General features: G+C 43.4%; 1 protein-coding gene across 1 annotated transcript in view; it reads right to left on the bottom strand.

Moving 5' to 3' along the window:
• Nucleotides 1-883: 883 nt before the first annotated feature.
• The window catches only part of PPP2R3A (protein phosphatase 2 regulatory subunit B''alpha), a gene marked incomplete at its 3' end in the record, with an annotated part of 37,532 nt that continues 17,239 nt past the window's right edge, over nucleotides 884-21,176 (bottom strand). The window contains exons 4-13 of the mRNA XM_080349980.1: nucleotides 19,089-19,191; nucleotides 17,180-17,254; nucleotides 11,940-12,026; nucleotides 9,766-9,922; nucleotides 8,466-8,514; nucleotides 7,825-7,914; nucleotides 7,216-7,391; nucleotides 6,568-6,686; nucleotides 4,876-4,982; nucleotides 884-980 (exon numbers count right to left, since the gene is read on the bottom strand). Of these exons, the coding sequence (XP_080206106.1) occupies nucleotides 884-980; nucleotides 4,876-4,982; nucleotides 6,568-6,686; nucleotides 7,216-7,391; nucleotides 7,825-7,914; nucleotides 8,466-8,514; nucleotides 9,766-9,922; nucleotides 11,940-12,026; nucleotides 17,180-17,254; nucleotides 19,089-19,191 (1,060 nt within the window). The remainder of the gene's footprint in view (nucleotides 981-4,875; nucleotides 4,983-6,567; nucleotides 6,687-7,215; nucleotides 7,392-7,824; nucleotides 7,915-8,465; nucleotides 8,515-9,765; nucleotides 9,923-11,939; nucleotides 12,027-17,179; nucleotides 17,255-19,088; nucleotides 19,192-21,176) is intronic.

Genomic DNA, 21,176 nt, shown 5'->3' with positions numbered 1-21,176 from the left:
TTACAGGCTAATTCCTTTACCAGTTAAAGGATCCCTCTGGTAAGAGAAATTCAGCACACTAGGTGAGGGTTGGTGTTTTTCTTCATCATCTCAGTCTGTTGGAGAAGGCTATAGGTGAGCGATACAGGTGATGAACACAGGGGCACACAAGACACAGCAGTTTCAACGCAGCAGCTGAACAGTGTATGTGTCTTTCTTTTTGCAAATATCCATGAAAATACTTGTACAGAGCCAAAACGCTAGCCTGAGGAAGAGCTTGTTATGCACAGGAGAATACGTAGAAATGTTAAATATGTCTCAAATTCTCAGAGAAACATTACATCACCTAGTGCTGGAAATGTCCACAGATTCATACAAGTAAAATATGTCCAGTATCAACTGTAAGAGCTTGTGGTTTAAAGTGCAAAAGGGAACTTCGCTCTGCCCATGCACAGGCACGTTGCCTTGGTTTCCAGGAAAGATTTCTAGATGTACATTTACATTAATTTGGCAGCTCTTCTGTGACTCCTGGTGTAACGGCAAAGGGGCAGAATGGCACAGGACTGAACCGAAACGACCACTGTAGATGTTGCATGCGGTTGTTGCAGTTAATCATTAGATGCTGGCATTTATTGCACATCTGGGGACATACCACAATTTATATATAAACAAAACAAGGTGCAATCATCGTATTTAATGAGCGTGCACGATAACACATTGTAAAAAGCCTCTTTATAGAAACTGCCTTATTGCAATTACACAGGAAGAGAAAAAGAGTTCTCGAGTTACAGTGTACAAAATAAAGCACGATTGCTCCAATGACGGATTTAAGAAAAATCCCTAAGTGTCTCGGGACTGAATGCTATCCAGTTAGAAAGAGATCGATTAAACGTCTTCCATTTCTCTATGCTGAGAGATCTGAGATAACTAGTTTATCTGATTTGTCTCCAGTTTCAGAGGGAGATAAGACTTCATCTGTGTCATAGTCTTCTTCAAACGATCTGCAAAGATAAAAGGTACGTCTTTAAAAGCCATATTTTTGGTGAGAGCTTTTGTTATTTCAGTGCCTACTAAGGCAGCTGATTAAAATACAGTAGCATGCAAGGTGTTAACCTCGAGGAGGATATTTATAAGGCACGGAAAACAGTGCTGTAGTAATCGGTGTTCTGACAGCTGACGTGACTTTGTGCTCCCATCCGTCCTCATTTCTAAGTTCCAAACCAACTTTTCGCTGGTGCTCAGCATTCTAAAATGTGAATTCAGTTTCAGTAACAACTGTCGTTAGGTCACAGTAGCCTCAATAGTTCTGTGTAGGAATAAAGTTGTCCAGCCCTAGAGATTTGGCTTGCTCAGACTTGCTCAGAAACACCTGGTTTCCAAAGCAACTCCTGGCTTAGGATATGTTTTGACATCCACAGAAGAACAATTGTGGCCATGCTGTCGTGTTCCTCTCCCTCTCGGTTTGAAGTTTAATATCCAGGTCTCAGTGTTGATGCCCTGGGAAGGTTTGGCTGTGAATTCTCAGCTCCAGCCAGCTGCACTATTGGGGCTGGTTGGGTTCTGTGCTCTGCAGCAGAGGGTATCGCTTTGGGGATCTCACCCCATTCCTGTTCCTGAGAAATGATGGTTTTAAGGTGTTTTCCCTCCAGTCTCAGCACACTGCGTGTTAGTTTCTCAGGGTTCCAAACAAATGAAAATGATTCCTTTTTTTCCAAAAACAATGCTGCTTGTGAAGGAAATGCTGCAGCAGGTGTTCCAAAGGCGAGCACAGGAACAGCTTGAGTTTGTCTGCTCCACAAGGTTAACTCCTTTGATAACCCAGCACGGATGGTGCCAAGGAAGGATTGTCTACCACAGCTTGTGCTGTTTTTCCCTTTACTAACTCATACGCAGATCCTTGGGAGCCTGTTGGTGTGTATGACCTGCTGTGGAGGGAATTCTGTCCCTTCGTGAAGGAGACAGCACCAGACATTTTCATCTTGCCTTCCATAGAGGAAAACACCTGCTGGGTAATTCTGCCACCTTCTGGAACCTTGCATAAGCGGGAGAAGAAAAACAACAGTCTGGATCCTACACCAATAACTGCTCTGATCATGCACTCAAGGTTGCCAAAACTGACACAATATACCCACATTTTGGGGCAGTGGCGCCTGTTGGAGTCTGCGGGGCTCTGCCTTTCTAGCATTCCCCAGCTGGGCAGGGGCTGTGTGTGGCTCTATGTGCCTCAGTTTCCCTAATGTCTCCTTCATTTCAGATGATGCAGCAGACGAAAACTTTTTATTTCCATTTTCTTTTACCTTTCTTAGTTTTTTTTCCCCTATACATGGAATGTGACCTCTTTCCTGCATTGTTTATGTTGCACATTCACCAGCACTCAGGGCTCCATTATAATTTGTTTTCCAGTGCCTTTTGCTTCTGGACTAAACCTTGTCATGTCCTTTCCCATGTGAGTTGATTTTCCATTTCTCTCTTTTGCTCCTTAAGGCTCAACAGTGTTTGCCCTTCTTATCTTGGAAAACACACTCTCCGCCTTTTTGGATAGGAAACATCCAAGGGACAGCTCTTCCACAGGATTAGCACTAAGGATACTCACCTTCTCTCCTTGCAGGGCAGTTTCAACACTTCCCAGTCCCATAAATACACATATGGGCTCATGTAGCTTAAACACCTATTCCTCAAGACTCAAGGGTGACAACTCTGGCTTGTTCAAAGGCAAATTATTCTAGGGAATTCTTTGTCATTCCTGCTGGAAAGCACATATTTTGCCTCTTTCCATGAAGGCAGTTGTGGCTTCCATGCACATCACTGGCTGAAACTGCTTTCTGGAACGGTGGACAAAGCAGCACCCAACTTCTGCCAGGCAGGCCAGAGCCTGTACTGCGAGAAAGGATTGCTGCAAAGCCACTGCTTCTATCTGCACTAAGAGCTTGTGGCTGTTGGTTCTACCTTCAAACAATAGTGTGTGTATACATTCAGCAGGGAACAGACGCTATCCGTTGAAACCCATACACAGATGTATAAAGCAGAGCATGGCTGAAGTGTTCAGATCAGCTTAAGCTTCCAGTGAACATGATGCTTCATTGTTGTCTTGAGCAAGACGACACCTTTCTCTTATTTTTGGTGATCGTAGCTCTCAATAGTCACAGGATCCCTGAAGTCACTGTGAGTATCCACAATGTCCCAGGAGCAGTGCTCTCCCATGGGCAAGCCTGCAGCCAGCCAGATATAGTCTGGTTTTAGAAACCATCCATCCAGAGAAGCTACGGGGAGGGCTAAGTCACAAATGTGGTACACACTGTTCATCTGTGATTGCTCAAGGATGGTTATTTTCAAATGTGTTAAGAAGACAAATACCAGACTGTAGATTCTGCCAGCTCACTTAACCAAAAATCTTTACTTCTCTCACAGAGCTCATAAATTGTCTTGGTTTTGTCCCCAGCTCCTCGTTTCTGTCATCCTCAAAGCACAGCAGAAATAATGTATGTGCAAAAACTCAATGCCTGTTTCTGGCAAGTTTGTCTGGGCATCCAGCTCTTTGTTTTTCTTTTTCGCTTCCTTTTTTCCTGCGTGTCCTGTTGCTATGCTCCACAAATGAGATCTAATCCTGCTGCCATGACTACAGGGCTTTTCAGAGGCTCTTAGAAGCAAGCAGCAAGGTTGTCGACATGCTCTTACAGGAAGACACAGGGCTGGTTCAGATGGACTTCAAAAATCTGACATCACCTGCCACTTTTCCTCCAGTTTTGGTGAGTTGGGGGATTCATGGGCCTGCAAAGCTTTTATGCCAGACTCCTATTCCTTTTCTGTGCTGAGGACACAGGTGTTGCAAAGCAGCTGCAGGGAAACAACAGCTTTATCTTCCATCCTGTGTTACCTCATCTTCCATTGTGAAGGCCACAAAAAGGCAAGGCAGCTCAAAGGAGACGAGGGAACAGCCCATCGCTGTTTGGATGCACATCACAGGGAGGGAAGGAATCACAGCTCTCAATAGCTTTGCAAATCTCTGTGGCTAATTAGTAGGTGCTAATGTTATCCCAAGCAATTTCCAGTGTGGAAAGTTTTGAAAATTATGCAATCTTCTCAGTACTCTTATTTTAATGGCTCTACAAATACTGTTTGAGAACAGATAAAATCCTGAATCATGCAAGATTAAACTGAGGTGAGCATTCAGATGTTTGTTATATTAACCTGGAGAGTGCTAGAGAAATATTCTCAAGAAGATACTGCTATACACACCAATTTAAAAGAAAATTATACTGAGTCTCCATTAGGAGCCTCTGCAGGAAGCCCTGGCACACAGAGAGGTTCTGGAGTAACTGCTCTGCCTAAATTCTTCCACTCTGAGGATAGCTGGACTGTCTGTCCATGATTTTATAGAAGGCTGCAAAAATGAGCCATAGGTATTGCAGAAACCAGTAGTGTTATAAAGAAAAATCTGAACAAACTTGGTCAATGAATGAAAACAGTGAAACAGGGCTTATGAAGAGCATGGACTAACAGGCGTAAAGTAAAATTATTTGAACAAGGTCTCCACTAAGTATGATAAATGTAAGGGAGCGTGGTAGCGTGACATGATCAATATATGGCCAAGACCTGCAAAAGTCATTTGATATCTTTTTTTTGTATGGTTTCCAAAAGAAAAAGGCTCTGTCCTTTTCCCCAGCTATCTTCATTGCTGCAGTGTGTGTAGCCGACTCAAAGGGCTGCGCACAAAGCAGCCCATTGTGACAAACACACCAGCGCTGCCTTCTGGAGCAACTGGTTCAGGCTTCACATGCTCCAGTGTTGAGCCCAAATGATAAGTTCACGAATCCACTGTCTCTGTTAAAAGTGGCATCCACACACTCCTAGTAAACCAAATCGTGTCCCCCGGGGCAGGGCGATGCCTGCGCTTACCCTTCTTGTAACTGCTCATTCCCGGACTCTTCAGCCACAAGGATCTCATACTCCTCAGCAGCATATCTGTCCCAGTCCGAGGGCTCGGGGCCGTCATTTTCAATGTCCTAAAGAGACCACACAGTCAGGTACACTATATCCCTACCCCTCCATAGCTGCTTACAAAGAAACTGTATACAAACAGCTAGTCAGAAATTGCCTTAACTGAAAGATTCACGATTAGCTTAAACTATTTTAACATCTGCATATAAATTACTCCGAAAATAATATATCCCTTGGTCCCTGAAGCCCAGTGTGTGACCTGAGCTGCCAACAAGCTGAGCCTGCTTCGTTTCAGAAATGCTGAACATTAGTAACTGCACATTTTCTTTGCCCTTGCTCAGCAAGCCCTGCATCTGTGCACTTTGTGACTGGTTAAAGAACACAGTGATTTAAAAATCACTAATTAAATGTAATTAGTGTAACTTATCTTTTGAGGAATTATTCGCTAAGTTTGAGAGGTTACAGAATAACATCCTTATAAATAGTTGGACCTCTGCCATTTACTGTAAGACAGGGAAAATAAGTTCCCCTCTGACCCCACTTGACCACTCTTACAATGATCCAGTTTACATAAACAAACCAAAGTAGGGTGCTTCTGGATCGGGATATATTTAAGCTGTGAATCAAGGAACCACAAAGTTCCTCTTACAAGTTATGTGGGAAGAGCTGGGAGGGAACCAGAGTTGGTTTTGGCATCCCCATCACTTTACTGTGACCAGATAAGAGGCTTCTGGAGATAAGTCCTTAAGCTGTAGGCGCATCTGGTTTCACTGGATATGCAAGGGGAGCCAGAGGGCCCTTACACCAACAGCTGACTAAACTCAAGTCTCTGAACATCCCACAGTTAGTGGTGAGCAGCAACTACGCAACACAAAAGCTACCATCTCCTCCTGCATTTTCTCTGCCTGGGAAGAGAGGCGGGCAAATGACTGCAGCCAGGCTGATAACCAGGCACAATCGGCAGCATCCAAACCTTCCATCTCATCTGCCGCATGTGTGGGCTGATCATGGAGTCGGCACCTCATCCGCCTCAGCCCGTGATGTAAAGAAGGGCTGTCGCTTTGGTTCTGGTTAGGCTGTGGGAAAATTGCTAGTGCTGTTTTAAGGATCAGACTCCAACCCAGATGTTTAATAAATCTTCACAGGTAGCCTACTTCTTTATGACTGCAGCCATGTAGGAGACAGGAAGAGACAAACAAGATTTGAATTTTGAATGTTTCAGCCCCTCTCTGAACTGAGCAAATGAAGTCTCCTCCCCTTGCAGCTGAGCCTGTCTCTTTCAGCTGCTGAATCAGTTCAGCTCAGCAGGCTCCGCTCACTCTCTGCTAGTGCTGGTGTCGTAGAATCAGTGAGGGCAACCGAATCATCGAACAGCAGTACAACCTGTGCTGGAAGAGACCCAGGAGGTCTCTAGTCCCAGTCTCTGCTCAGATCAGGGTTTGCTATGAGCTCAGACCTGGGGGCTCAAGGCTTTGTCCAGTCACATCTCAAAAACCTCCAAGAACAGAAGCTACACAACCTGTTCAAGTGTTTGACCGCCCTACTTGTGAAAAAGGTTTTATTATATTCAGTTGGATTTTCCCTGTATCCAGTTGCATTCCAAAGATGGGTTTGAGAAGGCCTGTATTTAGAAATAAAGGTGATTTATACCTTTTGCACTGCAAAGGGATCCCTCTGTTCGTTGTCCAGATATTTCTCTAAATTAAAGAAGGTGTTGAAGAATACGTGAGCCATTCTGCACCTCTTCAGGTCTCGTAGGGTTACTCTTCCTGCAGAAAAATCCACAGTGTTGTGCTGAGTTCTTAGTGAAACACTGGACCCGTTCCTTGCCAGTCTCATCAAAGTTTTAATCACAACATCAGTATGCTACAATATTACAAAATTTCTCCCCAAGACAGTAAAGGATTTTAACATTATTCAATAAATGGGTGCATTTCTTAGGCCTACACCTCACACATTGAGATCTTTCACATTCACACAAAGTATGAAAGAATGTGAACAGGGACGGTTCAGTTTCATAATCTAGACTGTCAGCACATCCCACAGCTGGAATACACAAGACTTGTTGCTCCAGTTCCAGCAAATTAATTCACAAGGTCTCTTGTTCTAGTATTTCAAAGCTCCTGATGCATAACATTATGGAACAATAGCCATTGTTCAGGATTTCACCTTGTGCAATAATCTCATCCCTGTGATTCCATCACAATGCTCTACCTATAGATGGATTTCACAGTGATATGACTTTCCCAGTCCACCATAGATCAAAGAGGATGGAAACTCCCATTAAACAGGACTTACCTTCCCTCTCTGGCTTAACGAGATCAAGCATCTGGCACAGCAAGTCATGAAATGGCAGCGGTTCTATGCCCATCACTTCCATTCGCTCGCACTGCTCCTCGTAAAAGTACTCCAGTTCGTACATGGAGAGCACTCCATCCCCGTCCAGATCCATGCACCGAAACCAGTACTCAATGCTAGAAAAAAAGACAGGACTAGTGAAAGCACGGAACTGCACTAGGAGATCCACACAGCACACATTGCGGCAATGCACGTTCCCCTTCCCTCGGCCTCTAATGCTTCCCCATAACCCCTTCTTATGCATGAAGGGAACCTGCTTATCTGCTGCAAACACCTCATGGTTTTACCCCCAGAGCCAGAGCTCCACGGCATGAGGTAACCAAAGGCAGTGATGACTGCCAAGACATTCAGCATTACAAGAAAACTCTGCCTCTAAACAATTTCCCCTCAAAGAAGGCAAATTATGTGATCAAATGTAAGTCGCTTTGTTCCTAATAATCACTGAGACTGAAGCTGCCATCTCTTGCAGAAAGCGGTAGGTCACAGAAGTTTCTATAACCTTATTTGCTTATCTCAGCACTTCTACTAAGACACAGAAATCAGTCAGACCTTGTAGCGCTCCTTTTGTCTTCTTCTGAAATCAGGAGCCACACAAAATCAGCGTAACTCATGCGACCTTGCTTTTGAACTTCATTGCCTCTGGAAGACACATGAGAAAAACAAACATACACCAGGCTCCTAAATACTCAGAATGTTACCAAACGTATTTTTCAGAAGCCCCAGATCACTGGTGAGAGAAAGTGGGGAATCATCACCCATTTAGCCTGTACTCCCTGCACTCCCCAGGCACAGCACTTGCTGCCTTGCTGCCGCTGCAGAGCTGAGGCTCATCTACGACATCCCCTCCCACAACAAATGCTGGGCTGTTTCAGTTTTTGGAGACATTTAAGCAGTGCTCTCCAGCTGTCCCTGTGCCACCGTGGGCACAAACACATCGTGCTTGCCTGCTCCCTGCAGCTATGCCCAGCTTGTTCTACAATGAGGTCTATAGGTGGTCATCCTATGGGATTTTTTAATTTGTTTTCTTCAGATACCCAGAAGTTTCACTCCATTTTCAGGCAGCTCCAACTGGAGCACCATGCTGGAAACCATTCTGATCAGTGGGGATTTTCTGACAGCATCTTGCATTTCTAATCAGCCTGGCAGAAGTTCCCTTCACTTCTCTTCCCAGCCAGTATGCTTTTTCTCACCTCACCACAGCACCGCTGAATATTCGCTCGATAATCCTGTTTGATAAAGCTGGAAACAAAGAAAACATGAAGAAAATAAAGCTACAGGTCATAGGAATAACTATAATCAGTTGTTTTTGCTGAACCCCCACAAAGCCATTTCCCATTGCTAAAAGCAAGCTCTATCTGCATTGCCTGTCTGGCCACTTTACTGATCCCTGTCTAGCAGCATTTTGTAAAAACCACAGATAGTCCTCCCGAACACCATAATTCTCCACAATTATGGCAAATGTGTGTGATCTGGATTCTTGGACATGGGCAGTATTACTCCTACTTTGCTGTAGTACGACTTGTCACATAAGCAAACCCTGCTGATAGGAGACAATTTCAGTGCGTGTTGCAAAAGTTCAGGTATCAAGCAAAGAAATCACACATCTAATCACTCCAAAATGCTTCTTAGCAGAGCACAAGCTGTTGCAATCCTGCTGCAGGGAAGGACAATGAAAAATCAGCGTAATTTTAGGTGAGTGGGGGGACTTTGCCAGCCAGGAAATGCATGGGATTGTTATGGCAAGTGCAGCAACCACATGGAAGAACCCAAAGCAGCTTTGTCTTCAGGATTAAATATGCTGGTCAATAGCTCAAGCTCTTGCCTGAGACATTACACCATGAGTCCTAACAGGTAAGCAGATGGGCATATCATGCTCTCAGAACATGGATATTCCTGAAATCAGCCAACCTGAGTGCCTCCGTCTTTCTAGCACATCACATACAGAACAAGTGCCTTTGGATTTCTTAGCCCTTTGTGGATTTGCATCCCATTAACACATCCACGGTCCTTGAACCTTTGAAAACTCATAGCATCTGCTCAGCTTGTGGAAAGGAGTTCCTCACTGAACTCCGGAGATGTTCTCCAGAGCGTATATGCAAGCTTCTGGAATTTCTCTCATGCATAACAAGGTTGCATTTCAGTCTTTGAAATTCACATGGCCTTGTCCTTCTTGTCCCTACTTACAAGTTCCTGCAAAAGCCTTAGTAAATAATAAGTTTCGAGACATTATTTCAGCTTGTTCTTCTGGCAGTGACCCACACATGAGGAGAAGTTCCCTCTCTGGCTACTCACACAGAAGACAGTGTGTGCTGCATTTCTCTGTGTCTAAGCCCCTGCAACTGGCTCTGTAAATCAGCATTTGTAGAAGAGGTGGAGTGTTCCGTTTAAAGTTTTTTGAGACATCAAATTAAAGCGAGGCTTTACTCTTTAGCAGGAATGTTCTATTTTCAGCAATCCCCTTTGTCCCACCACAGCTTGTAGGCACCGTACCTTGATCACTGTAGCGAGCCAGATCCTTCTGGCTGATGTAAAGATCATGGTCAGTGTCCAGCTCCCAGAATTTACAGTATATAACATAGAAGTGCTCGTAGGAGAAATAATCTGTGATCTGATTTATGTCATCCTCTTCTTCCAAGAGAGCAAGAGTCTGAAAGAGCACAAATAAAGTAGGAAGTTAAACCCTGACAAAGAGGCACTTTGGCAGCCAAAGTCCTCCAACCTTTGCAGAAGTTGGGTGAACACAGCTCTGACAGCTAATCCAAAATACAGCCTTTCTCCCCTATAGTGGATTTTGTTGCTGCATTCCTTAACAGGCACTTAGCATCTGGCTTGGCTAGCTCAGTTAGGATATGTATGCACAATATATCTGCTCATTTTCAGCTATAGTGAAGAATGAGGGAGAGAAACAAGAACAGAACTGCTGTCTCAGCTGGGATCCATTATTTGTGAAACATTTCTGACCTGCAGAGACTCTTAGAGCCATTTACAACAGCAAGTAAACTCATCACACATCCTTGCCTGGCTCCCAAAGGGCAAAATCAAATCTTGCTCCAGACTCAGGCCTGGACTGAGGGAGGAGAGCTGGATCCAATCACACTGATCTTCCTGGGCTGTCACTGACAGGAATTAGTCTGGTTTAACTGGGGGGCTTGGGTGGATTTCCAACCATCACATATGTTAACATGTCTTGTTAAAAACATTCAAAGACAACGTCCCTGTTTCATCCCCACTTCACACCTACCTCTGTCCCTCTCTTCCCACTGACAGAGGGTATTGCCTGTTTCTCAGTGCCACCTCCCTGCTTGTCTTTCTCCTAGTGCTGAGGCCATGGGACACTTTCCCAGTGTTTCCAGTTTAAAAAATTGTGGCTGCAGGAATGTGAAAAAAACAACAGACTCAAGTGGGCTATAGGTCTCTTCTCCCCTGCCCTCACAGCCTCTCAGAAGGGAGGAGGTGAAGCACAGCCCAAGAGCTACCCCAGGGAATTGTGACTCTAAACAGCCACGTTTAGTGGCCCTTCTGTCCATAACACTGACAGTCAAGTCTAAAAAAGCCCTCAACACTTGCTCTCTAACCTCTTCAGGTTCTTTGGCAGTCTCTCAAATTTCTTTTCAGGTGATAATCAGTTGGGGAGGTTTTCCAATAATTAATTTTTTTCTATCTCATGACAAAGTATGCCATATACATGTACAGCAAAGAGCTGCTCCAGTTAAATTGTGCTCCTTGAGCTGCACTTCCATGCTGCAGGAAGTGAAAGGCAGAGCAGATATGCAAGGAAAAAAAGGAGGAGAGTGTATAAAGGGACAAAATGAGCGAATAAAGACACAGGGTAAGTTGGGAGGACTTGTTTATAACAGAGGTGAGGGAGGAACTGGGATCAGAGGGCTTGGACTGGCATGAGGCAATCCAAGGGAGCACTGATTTTTTCATTAGCTGACGTGACCAGTGGGACAGAAGTCTGAAAGGACAAGGAGTATGAATTCACACTTGAAGCTTTTGAGGAAGACAGGACACTACACTTGGAACAGAGAACAGGATGCAGTAGGAAAGTCTCACTGCTTTAGCTGAGTCTTTGACCTTTCAGCCTAAAGACCTCCTTGCTTTTTTAGGCTGGGCTGCAGCTGAGCGGCTTTAGACAGTTTTAACCTGGTGCTTTGGGGCAAAATATACAGAGAGATCCAAATCCTGAAACCTCTGCCTGATGCAAGGGATTGTAACAGGAACTAAACTCCATTCGTTAACCTTTCTGAAGAAGTCTACTGCAGAAGCAGAAATCAGCTCTTGAGATGCATGACCTTGCCATTGCACAGCAAGATGTGCCCAATCAACCATAGGGAGCTGATTGCTGGTTGGGAGTCAGGAAAGTGGCTGTCCTATCCCCCACATATCGCAGGCAACACAGTGACTATTCCTGGCTGCTCAGTGAGCCACTTGAGATAGGGGCACTGCTGTGCCTGGCTTCCCTCTGGCTGGATCAGGAGCCAAGAGCCAAGCTGCTTGATGTAGCTTCCGAGTGGGTGCCCTGTCACCTCTTGACCTTCCACCAGTGCCCTCAGGGCTGCTCCACTCCCAACTCAGGCTCCTTGTTTAGCTCCCTCGCTATACAGCTATAGTAACAGCAGCAGAATGAGTTCTAGATCTTGTTCAGGCAGAAACCAACATACTTGCAAGAAGTTGCTTTTCCTCAGCTCTGTTAGAGTGATCTTCCCAGACCAGGATCGATTGACCGTGTAGAATATTCTCTGTATAACCTGCAACACAGGAACAATGCCCTTGAAATCAGCTCCTGAAATGCACCGCTCCAGGAATTTAAATGCAGTAATTGTATTTTGTTTATTCACTCATCCTAACGGATTTCTTTTGAAAACCATTTTCTGATTATTTTTGTAGATACCACTATCCGCAATGCACTATTCAGTCTGAAAGTAACAATTGTTTCTGAAGCACCATTATCCATTTCCACTCCAGAAATATTTTCACTGCTCTTAATTCACATCTTTGAGCACAAGAGATGCATTATTTATATCAGGAGATATGTTCAAAGTGCTGGCAAATCACTTTGAAACTGAGTTTTTTCAGGTTTTAGGTACTGTAGCTTGCATGGATTTCAACCAAAACACTGCTCCGCTCCAGAAATAAAATAAATCAGGACTTTTGAAGAGGAAACAGGGCATGTAAATTAAAGCCACGATTGATGTCTGATTTATTGTGTCTAGAACAATGCCTCATCCTTCAGTGGCTCCACTGAAAGTAAGCAACAGAGATCATCTGTCCGCATTTATCTTAGGTGAGCGTTAATCTCATTTGTCTCCTTTACTGATCTGTCTGTGGTGAAAGTGAGTGAAAAGCATGGGGGGGATGCACAGACTCCTGAGGTCCCAAGAAAACAGGTCACACTATGAGACTGAGTACACTGCCATGTACCTAAAGCAGGAGCTGAGCCCTTCCTTCCCGACCTGCTCCTTGTTATCTTGTCAAGTATCAAAGTGGGAAAAACACAAATGTGTGATCAGGAACATGCAAGAATAAACTTAACAGGAAAACAATAACAAATAAACATCTTCAGCAAAATAAATTAGAAATACAATTAATTAATAAATTCTTTTTGACCAAACCTAGTACAGACAAACATTTCAGGTCTCCAACATTATGTTGACATGTTAATGTAGGACTTCTGTAATCTTAACAGCACATGCTATTCCAACATGGAAATTAACTTTACACACCAATATGAACATTACAGTGATTAACCCAGTTAACAAATTATGAGTTTGCTTCTTAACGAGAACTAATTTCAAGTGGGAAATCACTCATTTAAGGGCCATGCTTTTACTGAGTCACACAAGGGCTGGTTCTTAGTTCAAAACAAATCTGAAACCATGTATGAGATTGTTGATTGTAGTGATCACTAAGTAATGTTCTATGGCCTGTGTAATGCAAGAGGTTAAACTAGGTAATCACAATGATCTTTTCTGGTCTTAAGCACAATGAAAAAGCTGTATGCCTGTTTCTTCTTTAATGCCTCTGGCAACCGCTGCCATTCTGAACGCTATTTTTGGACCCTGTTTGGCCTTTGCTTCCAGATTGCACAAGCGCTGAGAGACTGGAGTGGATCTCACCTCATACATAATCCATTATCACACCTGACAAACTTGTTGCAATTCCTGAAGATACAGGGATTTCACACCATTCCAAGGGTTCAGAAAACAGACTCCTAACCTGCAATTTTTCTTTTCCTCTGCCTGCAGGGTAATAAAAGATAAAATATCCCCCTGTATATGACACATAAGAAACTACAAGTATGGTCTGACAGAGGTACAAAGATGGTCCATTTGCTCTCTCCTCATCTAGCTGTAAAAAGTCATTCAGAGGTAAAGTGGAATCTCTTTTCATCTCTTTTACCATGTCCAGACACTCAGTGCAGGTTTTATTATTCAAATAATGGTCCAGTTCCAGTAGACAGTACATAGTGTATGTATGTATCAATACAAAATGTCAATATTTCTCCCTTTTCCAGGTTGAGAAAACCAAGTTGTCAAAAAAAGCAGCTGGGAAACATCCTAGAACATAATAACACAGCCTGAGATGATTTGTAGCATTCACACCACACTTGTCAGTTATGCCTTACTGATTCATTTTTCCCAGCATGGAGGATTATTTATTCTGACTTCAGTCCATAAGCCTTTGGAATTGGGGAGCCCCTTCCTATTTGCCCATTATCCTCATGTAACCAACCTCCAGAACCCAAAGACACTGATGGGTCAGTTCTAGATCTTTCCCCAGTCTTCCCATAGAAGAACAAAAGCAATACCATAACTGGAACAATCCACAGAGCTTTATTAAACCCTGTAGGCCATCCTACCCTTACATATTCATATTAGTAATGCTGCATAAGCCAAAACATTTTTCAGCACACAATATGTTTTGCCAAGTTGTTGTTAGTTGACTCAGCTTTCAACAACAGCATACAGTGCTAACTCTGAGCCTTGTCTGGACATTCTAGGAGAAGTCACATTTTAAAGCTTTCACAATAAGTGCTGTGTGATATTCTGTGTCATCTTCACCACGTTCAGGAGTTGGTCCCTGTTAAAAGAAACACAAATAGATTAGTATACTTGGAATACAACAGCTCACAGACAGTGACACAGATTAAAGCGCAGCCTGTTTTATCCAAAAGGCACCTCTAAATGGTGCAGAGGTAGGCAAAAAAATTTGAAATGGGCATATATATATATCTTACCCATGCTAGACTGGTCACTTACTCTCTAGGTGACTTCGACCAAGTGATGCTGTATCCAGCAATGAACACAAAAGCTGGTGTCTCCTTACAGGCCTCATCTGTAACACAAACAAAATTCAATTCTTGCTCTTGCAGCAAATACAGCATTCTGTCGCTCTAAGTAGGTATAAGGCACTCTACCTTGAAGGGATCAAAAGGATCCAAGTAGTCTCGAAGTTCAAGGCTGTTTCCTTCATTACCTCCTGGTGGAAATACTGAATTTTGTAATGTCAAAGAGAGAGAAGTGCCAAAATGTCTGTGAAAGGAGATGTGAGAAATAGGAATTGCTGGTGTCAGAAAGGAGAGGGAGGGCTGCAATGGGCCAAGTGTTGCCACTCCAGATGGGAACCACCTGACCCAACAGACTGACTGTCTCCCAAGGTCTTGAACCTGCTCCAACTCAGTGATCTGGCCACAGCCAAACACCCTGAGCTCAAAAGGAGTCTGTCTGTCAGCACAGACACCCAGAGCAGCATTGTCCTGCCAGCGGGAGGAGTCTGTGGAAGACATCTCAGCTCTGTAGGATGTGCCACTACACACCCTTTGCCTCAAGCACCAGCACCACTGTTTCCTGGCTGCATACTCTGTCAGAGTGTGATGAGTGAGGGTGCATAAAGGCTCAGCCTAAAGTAGAAAAGCAAGTGGAGACACAAGCTCAATCACAAAGCATCAAGTTGCTCACGAAGGGTCCAGAACTGTGACTATTTTATGTTGGTCACACAGGGGCTCACCCAGGCACAAGGGAAGTTGGGGAAAAGGAGAAAGGAAGAAAAAGGTGTTGCCCTTTTTAGCAGCAGCCTGCACATCAGTTATCTTGAGGTGGAACAGCTGGTCTCAGACCAGAACATGCACTGCACCCCAGTGAGGCCCAGAAACCACAGTGATTGCTGTGTCAGAACACCAAGGGTGATTATTTGGGGGATTACTCTAGAAAAACATGTGTTTCTTGCCTTTATTTCCTCCTTCACATCCTGGAACAGAACAGCATGTGACTTAAGAGGAACCTGAAAGGCAGATGAACAGAACTGGGACAGAAAGGGACCTGGGGGTACTAACTGACAGGAAGCTCAACATGAGCAATCAGTGTGCCCAGGTGGCCAAGAAGGCCAATGGTATCCTGTCCTGTATCAAAAACAGCGTGGTAAGCAGGACAAGGGCAGTGATCCTTCCCCTGTGCTCTGTATTGGGGAGGCCACACCTGGAGTACTGTGTTCAGTTCTGGGCCCCTCAGTTCAGGAAAGACATTGAAGTGCTGGAGCGGGTCCAGAGAAGAGCAACAAGACTGGGGAAGGGACTTGAACACAAGCCCTATGGGGAGAGGCTGAGGGAGCTGAGGTTGTTTAGTCTGGAGAAGAGGAGGCTTAGAGGTGAGCTCATCACTCTCTATAACTACCTGAAGGGAAGTTCTAGCCAGGTGGGGATTGGTCTCTTCTCCCAGGCAGTCAGCAATAGGACAAGGGGACATGGGCTTCAACTCTGCCAGGGGACATTTAGGCTGGAGATTAGAAAGAAATTCTTTACTGAGAGAGTGATCAGGCATTGGAACAGCCTGCCCAGGGAGGTGGTGGACTCACCGTCCCTGGAGGTTTTTAAAGTGAGGTTGGACATGGCACTTAGTGCCATGATCTAGTAAACAGACTAGAGTTGGACCAAGGGTTGGACTCGATGATCTCTGAGGTCTTTTCCAACCCAGTCGATTCTGTGATTCTGTGAACTGCCTTTGTCACCACCCAACAGCCAGCATCAGGACAACCACATGTTGTACCTTGACACACTCACCGGCAAAGAACAACTGGTTAACATTGCAGTGGGAAACTGATGCTATAGTGCGACCTTAAGCCTTTCAGCTCTCACTCCTCCATGTACTTTAAACACCAAATACCAGGGTACCTTTGCCACAGGCACCTTCCACACTCACCCACTCCTGTGCCTCCATAATTCCCTGGCCATCGCTGTCTGTCAGCAATGCTGCTCTGGCCGGTCACTGTGCTTAACCTATCTGTTGTCTTGCTCCATGAGGACTAAATATGTTGATAATCCACTGATGTTCACATCCACCTAAACATTTAAGTCTAACTGCTGACTGCAAAGTTGGAACCAAGCTACAGAACAAAACCCAAAACCAAACAGTAATCACAGAAGCTCAGACTCAGAGTAGAGAAGCTTTCAGTTGAGAGCAAGAGGCAGGAGAGCTGGAGAAGAGACCCTGGTGAGCAATGAATGCTCTGTACCATGGAACAGCCACAGATTCTCCATGCCCGACTGACAGAAATCTTCAAACACATAACCCTCCATGTCTCAGCAGCCTAGCAGAACCAGGGGTAACTTTGCAGCTCTCAAAGACCAAAGAAGGACATGTCATTTTCCTTCATCAGGATTAAAGGCAAAAAAATTGCTTTTATAGATTTGCTTAAGACCAGAAAGAATCATTATTAACCTTTTGAATAACCTCTTGTACACGCACTCAGATCCATTTTTCATTTAGGAGCAGCTCTTAAAATAACTAATTGTCAGTAACATTAAAAAGCACCTGTTTTTTTGAAACAATGGAAAGATTTGCCGATGGGAACACTGACAAATCACAAAGGGAGGGTTGGTGCAGCAGCGACAAAGGAGCCAGCCTACCGTCGTGATATATCGGGAATGGAACTCCGGAGCATCTTTCAGGAACGTCAGGCCAGGATGCGTTTCCACCACATCCTGCAAGATAAGACAAAAATCAAATGAAACAGATTTTCTTCTCCTTTTAATGTTTAGAAGTTTACTGGCTTTACAAACCAATTATCTTGCTTACTTTTGAAAATTTACAGCATTAGCAATAAAATTGAAATGTCATCTTTTTATCTATAAAGCGAACCTTCTAGAATTATAAGCAGAATATATTTTCTGCACAATACGCACCTGTTGGGCCATTTTGATTTACTTAAGGACAGAAAAACAAAGGAAGAGAGTTAGTGAGTAGATGAAAACTCATTTGCATTGAATGAGACAAAAAAGTCAGTTAGCTGACCATGCAACTATCTCCTCTCCAAATTTTTTTTCCTCCATTCACTGAAGATATTAACATTTATTAGAGCTGGGTGTCAGAAATAAACATCCCTTGAAAGGTTGAGAAAGTTGCCTTCTATGTCCTCCACAACAATGAAAGCTCTTGCGAGCCTCAGAACGCATACAGGTATGACCAATGCTTTTCCAAAATTTACTGGAACTCTCTGTGAAAATGCCTCTTTCTCAAGGTCAGCTTTTTGTAAGCCAATCCCTGGGTCATGATGCCAAATCTACCAAGAAATGCATGACCAAAACCATGGAGAAACTGCTCAGATGCTGAATGAACCGGATCAGATCCTCTATGAATCAATGTCTCCGTAATTTTTACATGTCTGACCCCTCTACCCTTAATGAAAGGCACAAAGAAGCATTCAAAGTTTTGTTTTGTCTACACCATGATATGGCAAAGCAATAAGAGTGCCCAGATATGACCAGATTCTGGCCAGTCTAACTTTATGTCTAATATAATGGTGTAATATTGCTAGTCTCTGGCTGACTGATAAACCAGATGTACATGCCTTTGATTGCACAAGCAGCTCAAAAGCAGAGCTGCTATCAGTCAGGAAAGGCAGTGTGAAAAGGAACAGAGACAACTTATCCATCACAGTCCCAGTTTTGTTTGAGACCCAGACACATCCAGTGCAGACACAGAAATCTTTCCCCAAAGCAGCATCTCCGCAGAGGCTTTGCATAGAGGGCAACAGCATGAGAAATTTAGGTGTATGTGGAAAAACTCAGAAAAAGAATCAACAGATGATCAGAGGAACAGATGGACCTGACTTAGAGAAGCTATAAAGAAACCTTAAAGCCATCTACAGGCTGCCTGAATGGTCACGAATAATTAAAGAATGATACTTTGTTAAAAGTGTCACATGAGAATAAAAGGAAAAGAAATGAAATCAAGGTATACAGATTTAGCCTGAATATTAGGTGGGGAGAGGAACAAAAAATAAAACTCAGCAGTGAGACTTGTGTAGCAGCAGGTGTAGAGGCATACAGACAACCATTGGAACTGCAATTTGTTTGCAAAGTTTTCCACATGATATTGCATCTGGTAGTCTTGCTAGACAAATTGAATTATAACTGTCTTGTCAAGCAACTTTTACAACTTTTCTAACAAGTTTTTACATTGTGCTTGTGTTTCAACCGTGCCATGCATTTTTCACAATAACCACCTAGAGAAATGAGGCAAATTTCAGCCTGGTTACCAGGCACTGACAAATATGAATCCTAACAAGAGACAGAGACTAAATAACGCTTTGACAATCCTCAGCAACTTCAGCAAGATGTGTAGCTGGTTGGCACACAAAATAATCTACTTAAAAAAATGCTTGTTGCTGTTTCACTCCAAGATAAACTCTACCCAGGTGGTGTTCACATGAAAGGTCTGCATGCCCTCAGTATACATTTAAAGACATGAAAATAAATAAGTTACAAAATAAACAGCTCTCTCCCCGTCCATTCACTGCTGAGCTGTTCCAGGTACCTGAAGCAGCGGGATGAAATCCTCCTGTTCCAGGTAGTCACAGCCAGGCTTCGCTAAGAGGTACGTGAATCGGGATGCATCATCGTGGCAGCTCCGCAGGACTCTAGAAGAGAGATGAAGAGTTACTCCAACCCCTTGTACTCACAAGACAATCACAAACTACAGGCGGATTATGAAGTGCCTTGTCACGTTATGCAATACACCTACACTGGGAGCGATGCAAAGTTGACCTGAGCCTACCAGCACCCTTTTTTTTGCCAAGGGGGAAAAAGAGCAAGCCTTGTTAATTCTGGCACAGCCAGCTGCTGTGCACTGAAATCATGGAGATGAGACCAATGAAATAATGAGTAGGACTTAATAGGACTGAGTATTTAGAGAAGCATGGCAACTCATTCCTTAAGTGGACAGTTTGCATCTATGACACCAATTCTTCTCTCTGCTTTCTCCTAATACAAGATACTGCGCTGGTCAGAAGTATCATGATTACTTAATTCGCTCTGAACAGAAATACTTGTGAAAATGGAAACTCCGTGACATTTAGTAAATCATTACAGAATACAATACCTGTAGCAGAAGAGAACATTCAGAGATATCAAAAACTAGGTTGTTCATACTGTATAGGGAAAACAAATTGCTCAAAAAATTACCCCATATTCTTCAATAACTGTGAAAATATAAGTACACTGTTAATTGTTTGCTGTAGGTGATTATTCACTCCCCCTCCTCTCCTGAAAGTGTAGGAATTGATGTTGAAACATGCTATGGAAACACCAGTAGTTTTCCTACAGAGATCACAATGTAATTGCCACTAATTCTGGCCTCATTACTCTTTACCAAAAGCAGACTTGACTAAAAAAAGGGGTTTTCTAAATAGGTGTTCCAGGGCTGACAAGCAATCCTGTCAGCTGCACATTCATATCATCATAGTGTCAATTAACAGACACAGTCTAAATAAGCTTCAGAAAAATAGTGTTAATGCTTTAGCTTAAAAAAAAAAAAAAATCAGGCACATAAAGATGAATCCCAAAGCCATGTTTTAGCAAGGAACTAAAAGATCTGGTTTTCAGAAGTATTCTATACCCAGTAATTCCTATTGGCTTCAAATGAGACAAGTGAGCATGCAGCACTTTGAAAAGTCAGGGCAGCTACTAAGATGCTTGAAAATAGACCTCAGCAACTAAAGACACCCGTTTTAAAATTATGGCTGTTCAGCCACTGTAGTCTCGCTTTATCAGGAACTTTACCAGGTTTATTTCTGTCTATCGTGTTTCCAGAAAAAAATTTACAACTGTCAGAGGGGAAGAGGAGGGAAAAAAAAAGAAATCTTCCTAAACAAGCAATTAAAAAGTGAGAAAAGCATACAAAACTTGGCTTGGAAATGGTGTGGTTAAAAGAATACAGAAGAGGGGCATGACCACAGTCTGCAAATATCTGAAGGATGTGAAAGTCAGAGGAGTGAAAATATGTGGTATCATACACAAGGGATTAATTAGGAGTAACTGAAGGAACCTAAGGAAGGAAAGAAATGTTGTCTATGTCAAGAAAAACTTACTGATCAGAGTCATCCCTAACATTTTTGCAGTTTTGCCAGGGTAACTAGAAGCTGTTTTGACAATACTGCAGGAAATACTTTGGGAACTCAGGACTAAAGGCTGCTTTAAGAATCTGAAGAGCAACCTATAAGTACAAAATTAGAACTCTCTCTGGGTCTGTGATGGAGACATTGTTCAGGTGTTTCCCAAAGTAGATTAAAGCCTGAATTGCCCTGGAGGGAGAAAGATGAGGCAAGAGGACAGGTCTGTTCTATCTCACACCTCTGACTCCAAGCACAATACATCCAGAGATCTCAATTCCAGAAAGAAGCCTGGACAACGGTATGTGGAAGTGACTGTCAAACACCACACATTTATTATACAATGTGCTTGAGGAAGGTAATAACCACTACAACTCCCAGAGTATCCAGTTGCATCATGCTGCTTTATTTTACGTTACTTCTTTCTGACCTAGAACATTATCACATTGCTCCTGTCCCCATTCCCAAATGATACTCAGGTACTAGTGTAGCAGTGGTAAGGACTCTCAAATATG

The sequence above is a fragment of the Nesoenas mayeri genome, assembly GCF_963082525.1.
Source record: "Nesoenas mayeri genome assembly, chromosome: 9".
Lineage (NCBI taxonomy): Eukaryota > Metazoa > Chordata > Aves > Columbiformes > Columbidae > Nesoenas > Nesoenas mayeri.
Note: the sequence above shows the minus strand (reverse complement) of the source record. Positions and strands in the feature narration are given on the sequence as shown.